The sequence below is a fragment of the Podarcis liolepis genome (genome assembly GCF_965112155.1).
Source record: "Podarcis liolepis genome assembly, chromosome: 4".
In the NCBI taxonomy this organism is placed as follows: Eukaryota; Metazoa; Chordata; class Lepidosauria; order Squamata; family Lacertidae; genus Podarcis; species Podarcis liolepis.
The window spans coordinates 52811007-52825432 of record NC_139558.1 but is presented as its reverse complement, the minus strand read 5'-3'; the positions used below and the strand labels follow the sequence as shown (position 1 = coordinate 52825432).

General features: G+C 39.1%; 1 protein-coding gene across 11 annotated transcripts in view; it reads right to left on the bottom strand.

The window, feature by feature from the left end:
• Positions 1-14426, bottom strand: part of ERG (ETS transcription factor ERG) — a 111244-nt gene that overhangs the window by 41974 nt on the left and 54844 nt on the right. For 2 of the 11 annotated variants that reach the window (XM_083500213.1, XM_083500214.1), the window contains exon 1: positions 2029-2220. The exons of 5 other annotated variants lie outside the window; for them this stretch is intronic. In XM_083500213.1, the coding sequence (XP_083356339.1) occupies positions 2029-2046 (18 nt within the window). In that variant the 5' untranslated portion in view covers positions 2047-2220. Of the gene's footprint in view, positions 1-1632; positions 1843-2028; positions 2221-14426 lie in introns of those variants that run through there. 4 more of the 11 variants (XM_083500216.1, XM_083500206.1, XM_083500207.1 and 1 more) reach the window with 3 other exon arrangements.

Here is a 14426-nt window from a genome sequence, read left to right as displayed (position 1 = left end):
ATTATGTTAGCAAGACTGCAGTTTGCAGACTGTTTGCAAAAAGTCTCACTAAAGCCTGGTGGAAATGGATGAAACTACTTCAGGATCCGTGGTTCAGGACTTAATTTATTTTATGCGCATATGACAAAGTCTGGTTGCACATATTTAAAGCATGATGTATGTGCTTGCATGCCTATATAAATTGATGTCAATATTGACTAATAAAGCCAATGTTTATTATTTGTATGTCATATTGACACTTTAGTACCTAGGACTACATAGAGCATTAGGTGCTGAAATGGGCTATTTAAAATGCCTATTAAGCAATACCACAACACACACTGATTTTGTTTTTGAGGTAAGATTAGTGTGAATAGAAGCTAATTGCACAGTAGTATTAATTGGAATACCCATACTTTTTGGGACACAGATCAAGTTGTATTTTTAAATGCAAATTGACTAGAATTCTCATCTTTTCTTAGAAGCAACAACCATCATGTTATCTTACAAAACAACAACAACCACACATAAACTGAGAATATAGCTTGTTATACTTCTTACAATACAGATTAATTTTGAACCCGCAGAAAGACATTTAATTCTCCTCATAGTCCCATCACCATCAGTAAAACCAAAACACACAAATGTGTGTAATTTTATATGCAATTTCAGCTGTAAATAAAATGTTTACTGAGGAATTAAGAACTTTTCCTCTCTAAGGTATCGAACTCCAAAGTTTTGTAAGAAAGAAAGAAAGAAAGAAAGAAAGAAAGAAAGAAAGAAAGAAAGAAAGAAAAGGAACAATGTGACAGTACACTTGCAGAAGTATTGACTAATAAAATGCCAATTGCATTGTTAGATAAATTGTTAACATGTTTGGTCCTATATAGTACTAATAGGAGCTAGCAAGAGCAAACTGAATGCCAAAAGACATGCAAGTATGTCATCAACTTTAAACACAATACTCACTAGTGTATTGTGGTTGTTTTTTTAAAGCAACAACAATGTAGAGACAGTAAACAGACTTGACAAGCTATTTTTAGTTTAAACAAGTTGACCCAATCAAAGATCCCATCTGTAGCTAGTTGTTTGTCTTGACATGATCAAACTATGCATCTGTAAATCTAATCCTAAAAGACTTAAGATCTTCATTTCATAGTGGATCTCTGTATGTAGGCATATAAAGAGAGTTCATCAATATAAATCCTATATCATTGTCATCAGGCTGTTAATTACACAGGGTTTGTTTCTTCCGCAATTAGCTTATTGTCAAATATGTAGTATGAGCTACAAAACCTCTTACTACAGAGGCACAAACTGCTTATTTATATGTACAACAAAATAATCGAAACCTCCACAAAACTGTCACCTTGCACGGTTTGTTCTAAAAGTAGCTAAGAATAATGCTCAGGCTAAAGTCATAAACCTTGACAAATTTTTATTACCTTCAAATTAAAAACAACAACAACCAAAAAGGCATTCTAAAAAGTTAACTAAATTGCTATCATTACTTCAGTGACATTTGACAAAGCTGTTGAATATTAGATAAAATGTCTATAAAACAAAATCAACATTATCCAAGCGGGAGCAAAATTTAAATTTCTATTTAAATATGTTTGCTTCCATATAAATAAAGGAAATGTTTAAAAGCACCTGAAAACATATCACTTAATTTCTCAACAATTACTCCCCCGTTCCCTTACAGCAGTCCAAGGTCCAAATCAGATACATATCCAAAATTTGTTTTTAAAACGAAGACAACAAGAAAATTCAGAAGCTCTTCCCACAATAGGGCTTTGCAAGTATAATCCAGAGCACGGAATGGTGAATTTAAAAAAAACACCCAAGTTTTTCTGAGTTTCAAGTTTTTAAGGCTTGTGGACAGGGAGTAGGAAAAAGGAAATTTACTAGGCAGTACAAAGGAAATCTACTTGTCCTCTATTGTGGCTGCGGGGGTGTTGCCCAATTCTACCTTACTGGTGTTTAGAAAGGAAATAAAAAAAAAACAATTCTGAAAAAAGTCTAATAAAAAGGCATTCACTTTCTTACCTTAATAGTACTCGCCATAATGTGATCTAGGTTATTGATCGCTAATAATTACCAATAATAATTATTGCTTCACTCTGACCAGAAAGGAGTTTTGATGAAGTTATTTAGAGCGGATGAGATTGTGCTAACTCTGGGAAATGAAGTCAGCCAGTGGCAGGAAGAGGTTTCTATTGGTCCTGGCTACTGCAGTTTGAAGAAACAGGATATTTGGGAGCTAAGAGATAAGAGGTCCTAAAACAATGTTGTTTTTCTTGACGATATGCAGCTACAAGATTTTTTTTTTTTATAAATGTCAATTGGCTATGACAGTGTCAGCAGGTGTGATATGATGTGCAGTAAGTATGGTGTGCCACACTGAAGCAGGATGCAGATGTCGCATGAACTGGGCCAAATTTGATATGGGGCTCCCCAGGGCATTAAAGATTTAGGGCCAAATTTAGGTTCGGGGTAAATTGCTGCAACCCTACTAATGTCAGAGGATGGAAGCATACCAACAACACCAAACTTTTCTGTTACATAAGAAAGTGCCTTCATACCAAGTCAAACTGTCCATCTCGTCCAAACGGCAGCAGCTCTTCAGAGTCGCTGCTACCAAATTCTTTTAACTTCAGATGTGATGGATGGAACCTGGGACCTGTTTTGTGCAAAGCATGCCCTTTACCACTGTGACCCTTTCCCTTGAAAAGGGGAAGAATGGAAGTCCACGTATGGTAGAATTTGAACTCACTACAGCCTCCGCTTTCAGCTCACCCTGAAGCAGCTCCCTTTGGCCGCTGTAGTGGTGAACTCAATACCTATTGTCTGTTTATAGCCTTCCAGATCTGTTTTAATAGGCTTATTTTCAATAAAGCTGGACTCATGTCAGGAAAATGTATGAATGGGGATGGGGTGGGGCAATGTTACAGAAGGGAAATTGTACTAACCATTCAAATGCTTATGTACCATAGTTGGACAACTTGACTGTGTCCCAGTGTTTGATGAATAGCAGCGCTGCGCACTGGATCTTCTGTCTCACATGCATCATCATAATCAATCTTTCCCATGAGGCAGAGGGGGGGAAAGAATGCTGGCTCCACCTCTCTCACACATTACCCGCTTTGTGTACACCAGTCTGATTCAGTGAGCCTAAATGTATCCTGAATGCCAGACACTTGTGTCAGTACAGGCTGTGCATTTTTGCTCCCACTTCTGCATCATCAAAAAGAAAAAGAGGAAATGTATCACCTCACCAAAATAGAAACTACAGGTTTGCATATGCTAATCTATCGACACAGATGTTAATGGGTAGCTTCAGGGCTTTCTTGTGCGTCTTTATCGTTAAGCCAGACTTGTACCAAACAGCCCTTCAAATGAGGATGTCTTCAAATAGAGGACTGCCATCTATAAAGTGGGACACATGGCCACCATAGGCAGCTACAAAGGAGCTGTCCTCACAGTGAAAGGTATAACAGAATTCTTTCCGTGTGAAAATAATGATCCACACTGAGATATTAACATAGGTACAAGCTGTGTATTCTAGATAGAGGAAACTTAATTTTGCTTGCCTTTTCCTTCATTAGCATGAACATGGCATTGGAGACCCAGGTGCAGTGAGCCTAAGGTTGCTGGACCTGAGATGCAGGAAGCAGTAAAAAAAGAATGAGACCGCACCTTGGGATTGAAATGTCCGCAACTTTATTGATTACAGATGTCAGTAGGCTTTGGCATAGGCACTGGGTATGCATCCTGCATCAACCAGCCCGATTGCTGGCTGGATATTTTACCAGGGTCAATCCTAGGTTATGGATCCCTCCATTACACACATCATATATGCCCTTTTGAAATTGTGGCTCTTTGGGGGGGGGGTTATTAGGTTGTTGTTTTTATTTTGATTATATATATATTGTGGGTTTTATGTTGATCTTTTCTGTGAACTGCCCTGAGACCTCTGGGTATAGGGCAGTATATAAATCCAATAAATAAATAAATAAATAAATAAATAAATAAATAAATAAATAAATAAATAAATAAATAAATAAATGGCAATCCCTCCAGTATGCCATTTGGGGAGTTCTATGGCCCATTAGCGCCTGTCTGGACATTCAGACAGACACCTTCCCCCTGGACCCCCTTACTGGGGTGCCCTGATACTTATCAATAGTGGGGTAGGGCTCCTTCCCAACTACCTCGCTTAGACAAAGGGCCCAACTCAATGCCTTTTTTTCCACTAGCAAGTTGTGACAGTCGCTATAAAGTGGTAGGCAAATCCCCCAGACAGGCCCAATTTGCATGCAGGCAAATTCTTCCCTGGCCCTGAATACAATGACTAAGTAACTCCACAGCAAGGTCACATACACAAAGTGCCTGCTTACCTTCAGGCAAGGCCAAAACATACAGGGTTGGGCAGGTGGGACTGTGCTGCTCAATGCAAGTGCAGCCGGTTTAAATAAATTGGAGGCAGACCTGAGCGAAGCCAGACTTCACCCATAGTAGCCTTCCTTCATTGTAGCCTCTATAGTTTATTGAGAATCGATCTGCTGCTTTGCATGGAAATGGTGCTAAAGAATTAGAACGACAAAATAACCCATGTTTTAAGGCAATACAAAAAAGAGTTTAAGTAAAGAAAAGTGTATACAATGTATACATTATCTGTCAAACTATTTGGAATGGAGACAAGCATTTAGATTTTTTTAAAAAATGTGTCAGTCCCAAATATTTAAAATTCATACATAATTTGTATTTTAGCTCATGGTTCCTACATAAGAAGTTTTAAAATTTCCTCTTTTTTCTTTTTAACAGATTCTGAGCTTCACCGAATTAGATAACTCAAAGAAGTCAAACATAAACATTACCGATTTATGATAAAAACCAAGAAAACTGTAAACAGTTAAAAGGTAGTATAATAACTGTTTTCACTGTGATGAGGAACAATGTTATTTCTTGGAGTTTGTTTATTTTCCACCCTTTTCATCTCTAAACAATGGGTAAGAAAACCCAGTTCAAAACATTGTACAATACTTGACCTGAGACAATTTCACCAAACGCAAAAGAAACTTGTCGTGCTCTAAAGATAAAACATAAAAAGTCCATTCCAGTTTTGTAGATAAAGATTATCTAACATAATATTTACAACAACAAAAACATGCATTCTTACTCTTCAATTTCAAGTGGAACCCCATCTCCTCATTGTTTTAGGTACAGAGTAACACAGAATTCCTAAGGGGTTTGTTTAAATATTGTTTAATATTTTAAAAGTATCTACTGTTGAATTGGATTTATTTTCTCAGAATATGTAACCACCCTTCCACTTCTAAATAAAGTATCTGATGAAGCTAATATAACTGATATTTTTTAAGAATTGAATATTTTAAAGCACAAAACAAAAAAGCATATTTTTAAAAACTGGGGGGAAAGACAGAGAGTTGTAGCCAATTGCTGTCCCTCCACTGATGCAATAGAATGATGACAGATGTGAGCTTCACATCATGGGAATCCTCCAGAATAATGGCGGCGGGGTGCTGCACAAGAGAGGAGGGAAATCACAAAAAATCCTTTAAAATTGCCTTGATCCATTGAATCCTGCTACCCATTCCTATGTTTCTTCATTGAACCACCACATGAGCTCTTTTCTCTGTGTACGGTTCTAATTGCTTCACCTCCAAAATGATATTGTAGAGTTGGAAAACGTACAGAAAAGGGGAAACCCAAATGTGTAAGTGTTGAAGCATTTTGGACTTTTTAATTTAGAGTAAAGACAGGTTGAGTGTGTGGGCTTGATAGAGGTGTATAAAATGATGCTGAGTGGGTTGTCAGGAGGAAGTCTCTCCTCAGTACACTGGTACCTTGGGTTAAGTACTTAATTCATTCCGGAGGTCTGTACTTAACCTGAAACAGTTCTTAACCTGAAGCACTACTTTAGCTAATGGGGCCTCCTGCTGCCGCTGCGCCACTGGAACCCGATTTCTGTTCTCATCCTGAAGCAAAGTTCTTAACCTGAAGCACTATTTCTGGGTTAGCGGAGTCTGTAACCTGAAGCGTATGTAACCTGAAGCGTATGTAACCCGAAGTACCACTGTACTGTTGGATAGCCCAAGCACAGAGGAGAATCTGCCTAACATTACTTCACCACCACTTCCTATTATTGATGCATTCCCCACCTCTAGGGAGTTATCTCAGGTGAGACTGGACAGTGAGCCAGCCGTATCAACTCTACCCTGTCTTCAAGGATGCAATGCTGGCTGTGCCAGTGCAAGCAAATCCAGCTTTCTCACTGGGCTTGATTGCCCAGTCCAAGGCTCGGGACACCAACTGCACGAATGACTTTGACTGTCCTGGTCTTCAAAAGGTGAGTTCAGGTGGCATGTCAGCTGTTAGGATAATGTCTGGGCTTGTATCTTGGAGCTCTGACATAACCGCTGATTGCATACATTGTAACCTATGTTTGGGCAATTTAGTGACTTCTGGAATAATGATTTTGGTAATAATCCAGCCAATAGTCCAATTAATGAATAATAATAGTAATGATGGTGGTGGTGCAACCATGAATGGGAGTCAGGACACTTAGAAGAAATTTGCATTAAAATGCTGGTGAATTTTCATGAGGATTTTCTTTTAAAAAAATGAATTACAAATGGCTGCTGAAATGTGGAGAACTGAATTTAAGACCGGAAACATGAGAAATTGAGAGAACCAAAACTGACAGATCCTTCCATCCCTATGTGAAGGTTAGGTAGTACCAGGTTTTTATTAACCATTTGTTCTTATTTGCTTGCGACAATTAGCATTTGTCCTCATTTGCTTGAAGGGTTATTCTTTCATGCCACATTTTTCAGTGCATTTTCCTGTCACTTTCTTAACCACAAAAAGTCAACTTACTTTAAACTAATTTGTTGTGCTAGTGTTACAGAGTGCTTTAATCCACTTTAATTGTTTATGCCTAAAATTCTGGTATGCACCTGAATCCCTTTTACAAAACATGGTCTGCTTTTAACCTATTCTACATTATTTTACTTTTGTACTTAACACTTTCTAATCAAGTTTCAAGCCCAGCCAGGAAACTGAGATGTCTTTTCCTTTCTTTTTATGATTATGTTTCAGAGATTAAACTTTTTTTAAAAAAAAAGTACAGCAGTTATACATTCAGTTTTAAAGAGCAAAGTGTTATTCTTTTAAAAATAAGAATGTAAATGTTTATGCTTTCAAAGTTCCATTTATAAATGGCTTTAAGCAATTAGTGACAGATTGCTAAAGGGAAAATACATGTTTAGATTCAAAGGTTTCCAGGAGATGTGGAGACCCCTGGGGACGATTTAGTTTTTTTTTTAATTTAAAAAAATTAAAACTGTTTTTGAGATTTTTTCTTAGGAGGTATTAATTTTATGTCAATAAAAGCATACGTTTATAATACTTTACCAGAATACAAGTGACCAACTATATATGGGGGTTAAATACAGCAAAAATGAAACAAAACAAAAACAGTGTATATATTACAAGTTCAACTGTGCTTTTTACATATCTGTTGAGCTAAATATGTATAGGGTAATTGCATCCTTGCCCTGGTAGGTGCATTATGTAACCCAGAAGTGCAGCAAAGGAACAGAAAGGACACTGAGTGTTGGGATGAAATCAGGCCAAATTTAATTGACTATAGCAGGCAGGGTAGAAGTTAGCATGGCAGTAGGGCCAGGATCACTTCATGATTCCACTGCCCAATGCTGGTAGAATGGAATCTGCAGTGGAATGGACTTGGTCCACCCCGCTTCATGAGAGTTGGCCTCTTTGCATACTTTGGATACTGTCTTGTTAGACCCCACCATCCCTGACCACTGGTCTTGTTAGCTAGGGGCGATGGGAGTTGTAGTCCCAAAACATTTGGAGGGCCGAGTTTGAGGATACCTGAGTTAGACCATTCTTTTCCTCAAGTTTATTCCCCAAACATGTCAGATTCTTCTGCCACTTAAACACTTGATGGTTTCTAGACAGTTTTAAGGTCTAGATGTTCTCACAAGCACAGTCATATTCCAGGTTGTCCCTGAGGGTTTATCGTTAATATAAGGTAACCTTTTCCTACTCCTCCCTCTGTAGCATTTCCACAGAGGAGTAATCCTCATATCAAAATTGTACGGTCCAATCCCCACATCTCTGTGGAAAGATGACGAAGTTGATGGGGGTTGGTTTAGTCCAGTGTTCTTCAACTCTGGTTCCCCAGATGTTGCTGGATTACAACTCCCATCATCTACTTTAGCCAATGGTCAGAGATTACAAGGTCCTGTGTAGTCTAACAGCATCTGGTAACCCCAAGCTGAAAATGCTGCCTAAGAAGAGTTCAAGTGAAGTTTAATTAAACAGTAAAAACTACTGTTAAGCTCTACTAATAACTAATTGAAGCTATATTATGTTAGTTAAAGTAAATTTAACATTACTAGTTTTGGAAAGAAGTCAGGGTTAATCCTTCAGTTTCACTACACTGTATTCAAGTAAAAGGATCTCTATTTTCATAATGCTACTTTTGTGAATTATCATAGGTATTAATCCTCTGCCCTTTTCTTTGATTCTAAAGAAATGGCCTTTTTTTAAACAGAAAAGTACTGTATCAGAATTTATAATTAGCTGTGATACGAAAGAAATAAAATTTAAAAAGAACTTTCTTATAGTTATCTTCATAAATAAGTTTTAATAAGTTTAAAATCTGAGCAATGGAACCATTTAAATGTGTCTGTTTCAAGGTAATTTCAGGTGTGCTTACAAGTAAATATGATTAGCTTCACAGTCTGTATATCATAATAGTGAAGAAAGATGGCAAGTATTTTCAAATGGAAATTGTCCGAATCTGAGCCTATTTGAAATCTGCAGAGCTGAATGTGAATATGTGTTTTAGTCACTAGATGGTGCTCAGTGTTCTTCTAAAATGAAAGATTTAGTTGAAGTGATTAGGCCACTGGAACAGGCTGAGAATATAAATTCTCCCTTATTTCACAACAGCATTTGACTCCATTGTTTGCCCTCAGCTAAACTAAATATTGCCTTCCATCCACCCAGTCAACCTGTACGGGCTTCTTCCAACATATCCCCTAGCCCCCTCTGGATCAATTAATTCTCTGTATGGATTTTCAGAACAGCAAATGCTGCCTTACACAGATCATAGATCCATCTTGCTCAATGTTGTCACTACAGGGTCTCAGACAAGACTCTTTCCCAGCCATATCTAAATATTGTGGGGGAGTGAATATGGGACCTTCTATATGCAAATGGCAGGCTCTATCATTTCCCCCATGCTCTTTAGACACCCTGCAAAGAAGTTTTGGGTCAGCACCCCTATCCTTTTTTTGTCTTTGACTTCAAGCACACACATCCTTCCATGCTAGACTCCTTCCACCAATCCATGACCAAGTCCCCTTTAATCTTTTATGGAAGTTAGTGATACTGTTTGAGTATCAAACAGTAACTTAATACTAAAACTAATACTAATAATTTTATCATTTATACCCTACCCATCTTGGCTGGGTTTGCCTGTTTCATATTTGTGTGGTTTACATATTGGGTCATGTATATATTTACAGATAAGTAACACCTTAATGAATTCAATTTATTTTGCTTCCACGTTTGCATAAGATTATAGCTTTAATCTGCAAATTTGGAGGGCAGGAATAACCACATTTATTTTGAAACAAGCTAAATTCTTTATAGGAACAGACAGACGTCTAATACTGGGATAGTATACAGTTTGTACTTCTTAGTGACTGAAAACATGAAACAGATGTGAAATATTTGAATATAGATCCTAGTGAACCAGAAAGGCTGGGACTAATCCAGATCATTCATAATAATTCAAAGCTGTCACCCTTTGGCCACCATGATTCTCTCTCCCCCTCACACGTGCTGTGGAACTTATGCAATGAACATACAGATCCAATTTTCTTTCCTACAAGTATGCTTAGCAGTGCTCTTTCCAAACACAAATAGTTAAAAACTATTTTCTGTCACAACAACCTGTTCTGATGCTGAAGCAACAAAAAACAGCTCTACCTTTGACTTATTTGAACAGGAGACCACACACTGGCACCAAACTTCGTAGCATTTGCACCTAGTAATCTTGATGGAAAATGAAGTCATAGCAAATCTGCTTATTTGATTCCAATAAATAAAAGTAGACCATTTTGGCCCAAGGCTGGTTTTATAGCATCCAATCCATTTGGTCATATTCAGCACTCTACTCAACACCAGCTCACCAACAAACGGTTTTCGTAATGAAGCATTCTAACAAATGTTTCACCATGAGTCCTGATTATTTCATCACAAATTCTGACACACACATACAAAATATTCACATTACTTGACCTAAATTTGAGCTGCTTGAAGGCTTATTTCTGCTCCTTCTCAACTTGACTCTCCAAAGGAGTGTATATTCCAGGCAACACACTTACATACTGTCCACTCTGTGAAATACTGAGCTAGCTTTAGAAAACAATTACTTTGCAGTAAAGTGAAACTACATCTTCAAGTACCACTTTGAAGCAGTACCCTAATTATTACAGTCCAGCAAGGGGCTTCTGCAGCTGGTTTCTATTTGCAGCTTAAAGGTGAAGAGCCATGAATGCAAGCTGTTCTCCAGTCCCCTCCCCCCAGACACAGAGCAAAAGCCCTAGCAGTACGCACTAAGTGGAGCAAAGCCTACATTAGAAGGGGGGGGGAATAGTTTCCCCATACCCCTTTTATTTAGGTCCCCCCCTCCTTTTACTCAGATTTCATTATTTGTTTCAGATCTGTCACATCTCTCAATGGCTTCATATGCTGTGATCCAAAAATCATTTATATCTACCATGGAATACAGAGCAGCTTCCACAACACAAAGCAGTTTGATGTACTTGGCAAGTCTGTTTGGCCACTGATCATCCGCAAGTTCATTATAACAGGCTTCTGCAAAACAGTAGGCACACAGGATTTGCCTAGCACAACTTGCTACAAGGTTCTACACTTCTCATGCTTCCTCTCCATCCAGTTCTAAGCAGTGTATGATTTGTAAAAGATGCCTACTATGCCAAATGCCAGAGCAAAATCAGTGTATTGCCATAGTTTATTGTGCTTATTATTAGCACTGTAATCAGAATGCCCATTCTTATTCATTTGGTTTGAATCTCTACTATGTCATACATGGCAGGTGGCCATCCAACCCCTGCTTAAAAAGCTACAAGGAAGGAGACTCCACCACCTCTTGTGGGAGCCCGTTCCACTGTCAAACAGCTCTTACTGCCGAAAAGTTTTTCCTGATGTTTAGCTGGAATCTCCTTTCATGTAAGTTGAATCCATTGGTTTGGATCCTACCATCCAGAGCAGGAGAAAAGAAGCCTGCTCCATCATCCATGCGACTGCCCTTTAGATATTTTAAGAAGGCTATCATATCTCCTCTCAGTCTCCTCTTATCTAAATATATTCCAACTCCCTCAACTTATGCTCTTAAGGCTTGGTTTCCAGATGCTTGGTCATCGTGGTCACCCTCCTCTGCACATGTTCCAGCTTGTCAGTATCCTTCTTAAATTGTGGTGCCCAGAACTAGACACAGTACTCCAGCCAGGTGTGGTTTGACCAAGGCAAAATAGAGCAGTATTATTACTTCCCTTGATTGGGACTTCTGTTGATGCTGTAACAAGTCTTAGGCACAGGGCAATGGAAGGAGGATTAAGAAAAACAGTTCATAAATTACACAGTGAATGCAAATGACCCAGTCTTGAAAGTTTCTTCACTGATAAATAAGTGCTTGTGTATGATAAGTGTGGCACCATCCTATTGCCATAATCTGCAGTACTGCACTGGCCCTGAAAAGACCTAGGATCTGGGAGACCGGGTTTCAAATCTTCACTTGGACATAAAGCTCACTGGGTCACTTCAGGTCAGTCACTCATTCTCAGCCTGGCCTACCTCACAGGGTTACTGCGATGATAAAATGGGGGGGGGGGCTGAGTGTGTATGTCACCTTGAATTCCTTGGAGGAAAGGTGGGATATGCATGCAAAAAATTAAAACTAAATAAATAAATAAATGGTGGTAAAGAGGTGAGCATGTGACTCTTAGGTCATATCCTATCATTATGCTCTGGGGAAAACTTTCAATCTTGTATGCATTTTGTGCTTCTGTGCATCCTCTCTCATTCTGTGGGTGTAAAGTGTGAAATTTGAACATGGCACGTTTTGCATTGTAAAAGATAGCGAGAGTGAGAAGCATCATGTCTGAACTGAGGAAATTGTTTGTTTGCCATCCACTTGCAGAGTTGCAATAAAAAAGTTGGCCCTCTGTCATTTTCACTGACTCTTCTGCTATGCAAATCATAAATAGCAGATTTTTCAAATTATGCATCAGTTTCTCTTGCAGTCCAGTTCTTTCTATCAGGTCCCTTCAGCTGCAGAGGAATAAACAGGATGCTGCATTCCTGTGCACCCAGAGTACAATTCTTTGTTGCGGAGCTTCAACAGAGTCCCTTACCACCTCATTTCTTTTAAAAACCACAAGAGCAGCACTGCTGTGCCAGCTCAGATACTCTGGGGCTACCTGGATGGACAAGAAGGGAGTTCCAGCACAGCAGAACTCATGATGCCTTCCATACCAGGCGTGTGTCAGGTGTTGAGTTCCAGCACAAGAATGAGGAGACAAGCAACACCTTGTGGCTGCCAGCATCTCTATGCTCTCCACTATGAGCACCAAGTTAGGGCGGCAGCAGCAGCAGCAGCAGCAGCAGCTCAGAAGTAGGTTTTAAGAGCTATGTTTTTGCCAGTGTTTTATTAAGCAAACACATTTCTCACAATATTATAAATGTAATCTAACTAGCCAAAGCAAAGTTTGCCTGCTCTCTCAAAGTCTCTCTAGGAGGGAAAAACATGGAATGCAATATTTGACTTAACCCACATAATTGCATTAAAATTTGCTAAATGGTTTTAATCGGTTGCCAAGAGGTTGGGTTTTGTGGTTCCTGAGTTTTGAAGAGATACAGCAAGTGCTGTGATGTTGCTAAACTCTCTTTCTAGAACCAGAAGACCATGAACTAAATCCTGAGGGAGATGGTGCACTGTGCACTTTCCACTGATCTCACTCAAATCAGTGGCTGCTGGAAGCCCTCAAAATTACTTGGGACGTGGCCCATTGAGAGTTACAGCTCGAGGCCTCAATAATAGAAAAAAGAAGCTGCTGCTTTATAAAAGCCAAGCAGGCCTTATAAACAAGAACATTGTGCTGGAAAACACCCAGATCCAACACAAGCTTGAGTATCCTCCAACACTACTTAGAACAGCAGATTCACATACTTTCCCAAGCCTCTAATCTTGCAGGTCTAGTGATCAGTAACACAAGCACAGAGGGCATGGAAAGTCAAGAGAGAGAAAAGTTGTAGATAATGTTCAATAAGTCTCTGGATTTGATGACACTTTAGCTTTAGCACAATATATTTGAATTTAAAGAAATGTGCTAGTAAAACATTACAATAGTTGGCCCTGATGTAAGAATGCTGATGGAGAAGCCCACTGTAACTTCTTAATATTTAGTGCAGACAGCTTCTGGTTCAACTTGCAAGCCAAGTGGATTGGTGGCAAGAGGGAACTGAATGTGTTTGTCAAGCAAGTGCTTAGCACTTGAGGTCAGGCAGAATATTTGTATTCAGAAGGAAAGTTTGTGAACTCAGAATAAAAAGCTGAGCTTGTCTAACGTTCATGGAATGCCATTTCAGCCTCAGGACAGATACAAGAAACAAATCAACAGCAGGGCAGTGAAAGGATACAGAGTACAGAAGTATTCTAGGTGAACATATACAAACACAGGAAGCTGCCATGTTCTAAGTCACAGGGCCCCTGCAGATTTCCCTTTTATTGCACATTCAGCATGATTTGTGTTCATGATGCTACTGGGGCAGTTACACGTGAGTCCACTTGTAACAGTGTTTGTGCCGGCAAGGGTTTTGGGGTGGCTGCACTGCTCTACTTTCAATCAGTGAATATCCTGTAACTTCCTATTGAAATTCAACAACTTTTTATACCACAAATGTTTATTTGTATCTTGCTTTTGCGGTGCTACAGCCACTCTGGATATTTTATCATCTGGTGTACCATCTGCCATAGTGCACCTGTAGTAGCACAACCAGACATTTTCACCTGCCCCAGCTGCAACAAAGCACATCTCTCCCATATTGGTCTCTACAGCCACAGCAGGTGCTGTAACTCTCCAACAGTTTGACTTCACCCCCGAAGGTGCACATTTCCATAGTCTCCCAAGACAGATGGATGCCACCAACCCTTTTAAGCTAATGGTCATACCCACAGCTTATGGCAGCAAATTCCATGTTAATTATGCATTGCGTTAAAAAGTGTTTCCCTATCCTGATTCAATTGCCCATCAGTGTCATTAGGGGTCCCTGAGTTTTAATGCTACAAGAAGAAAATC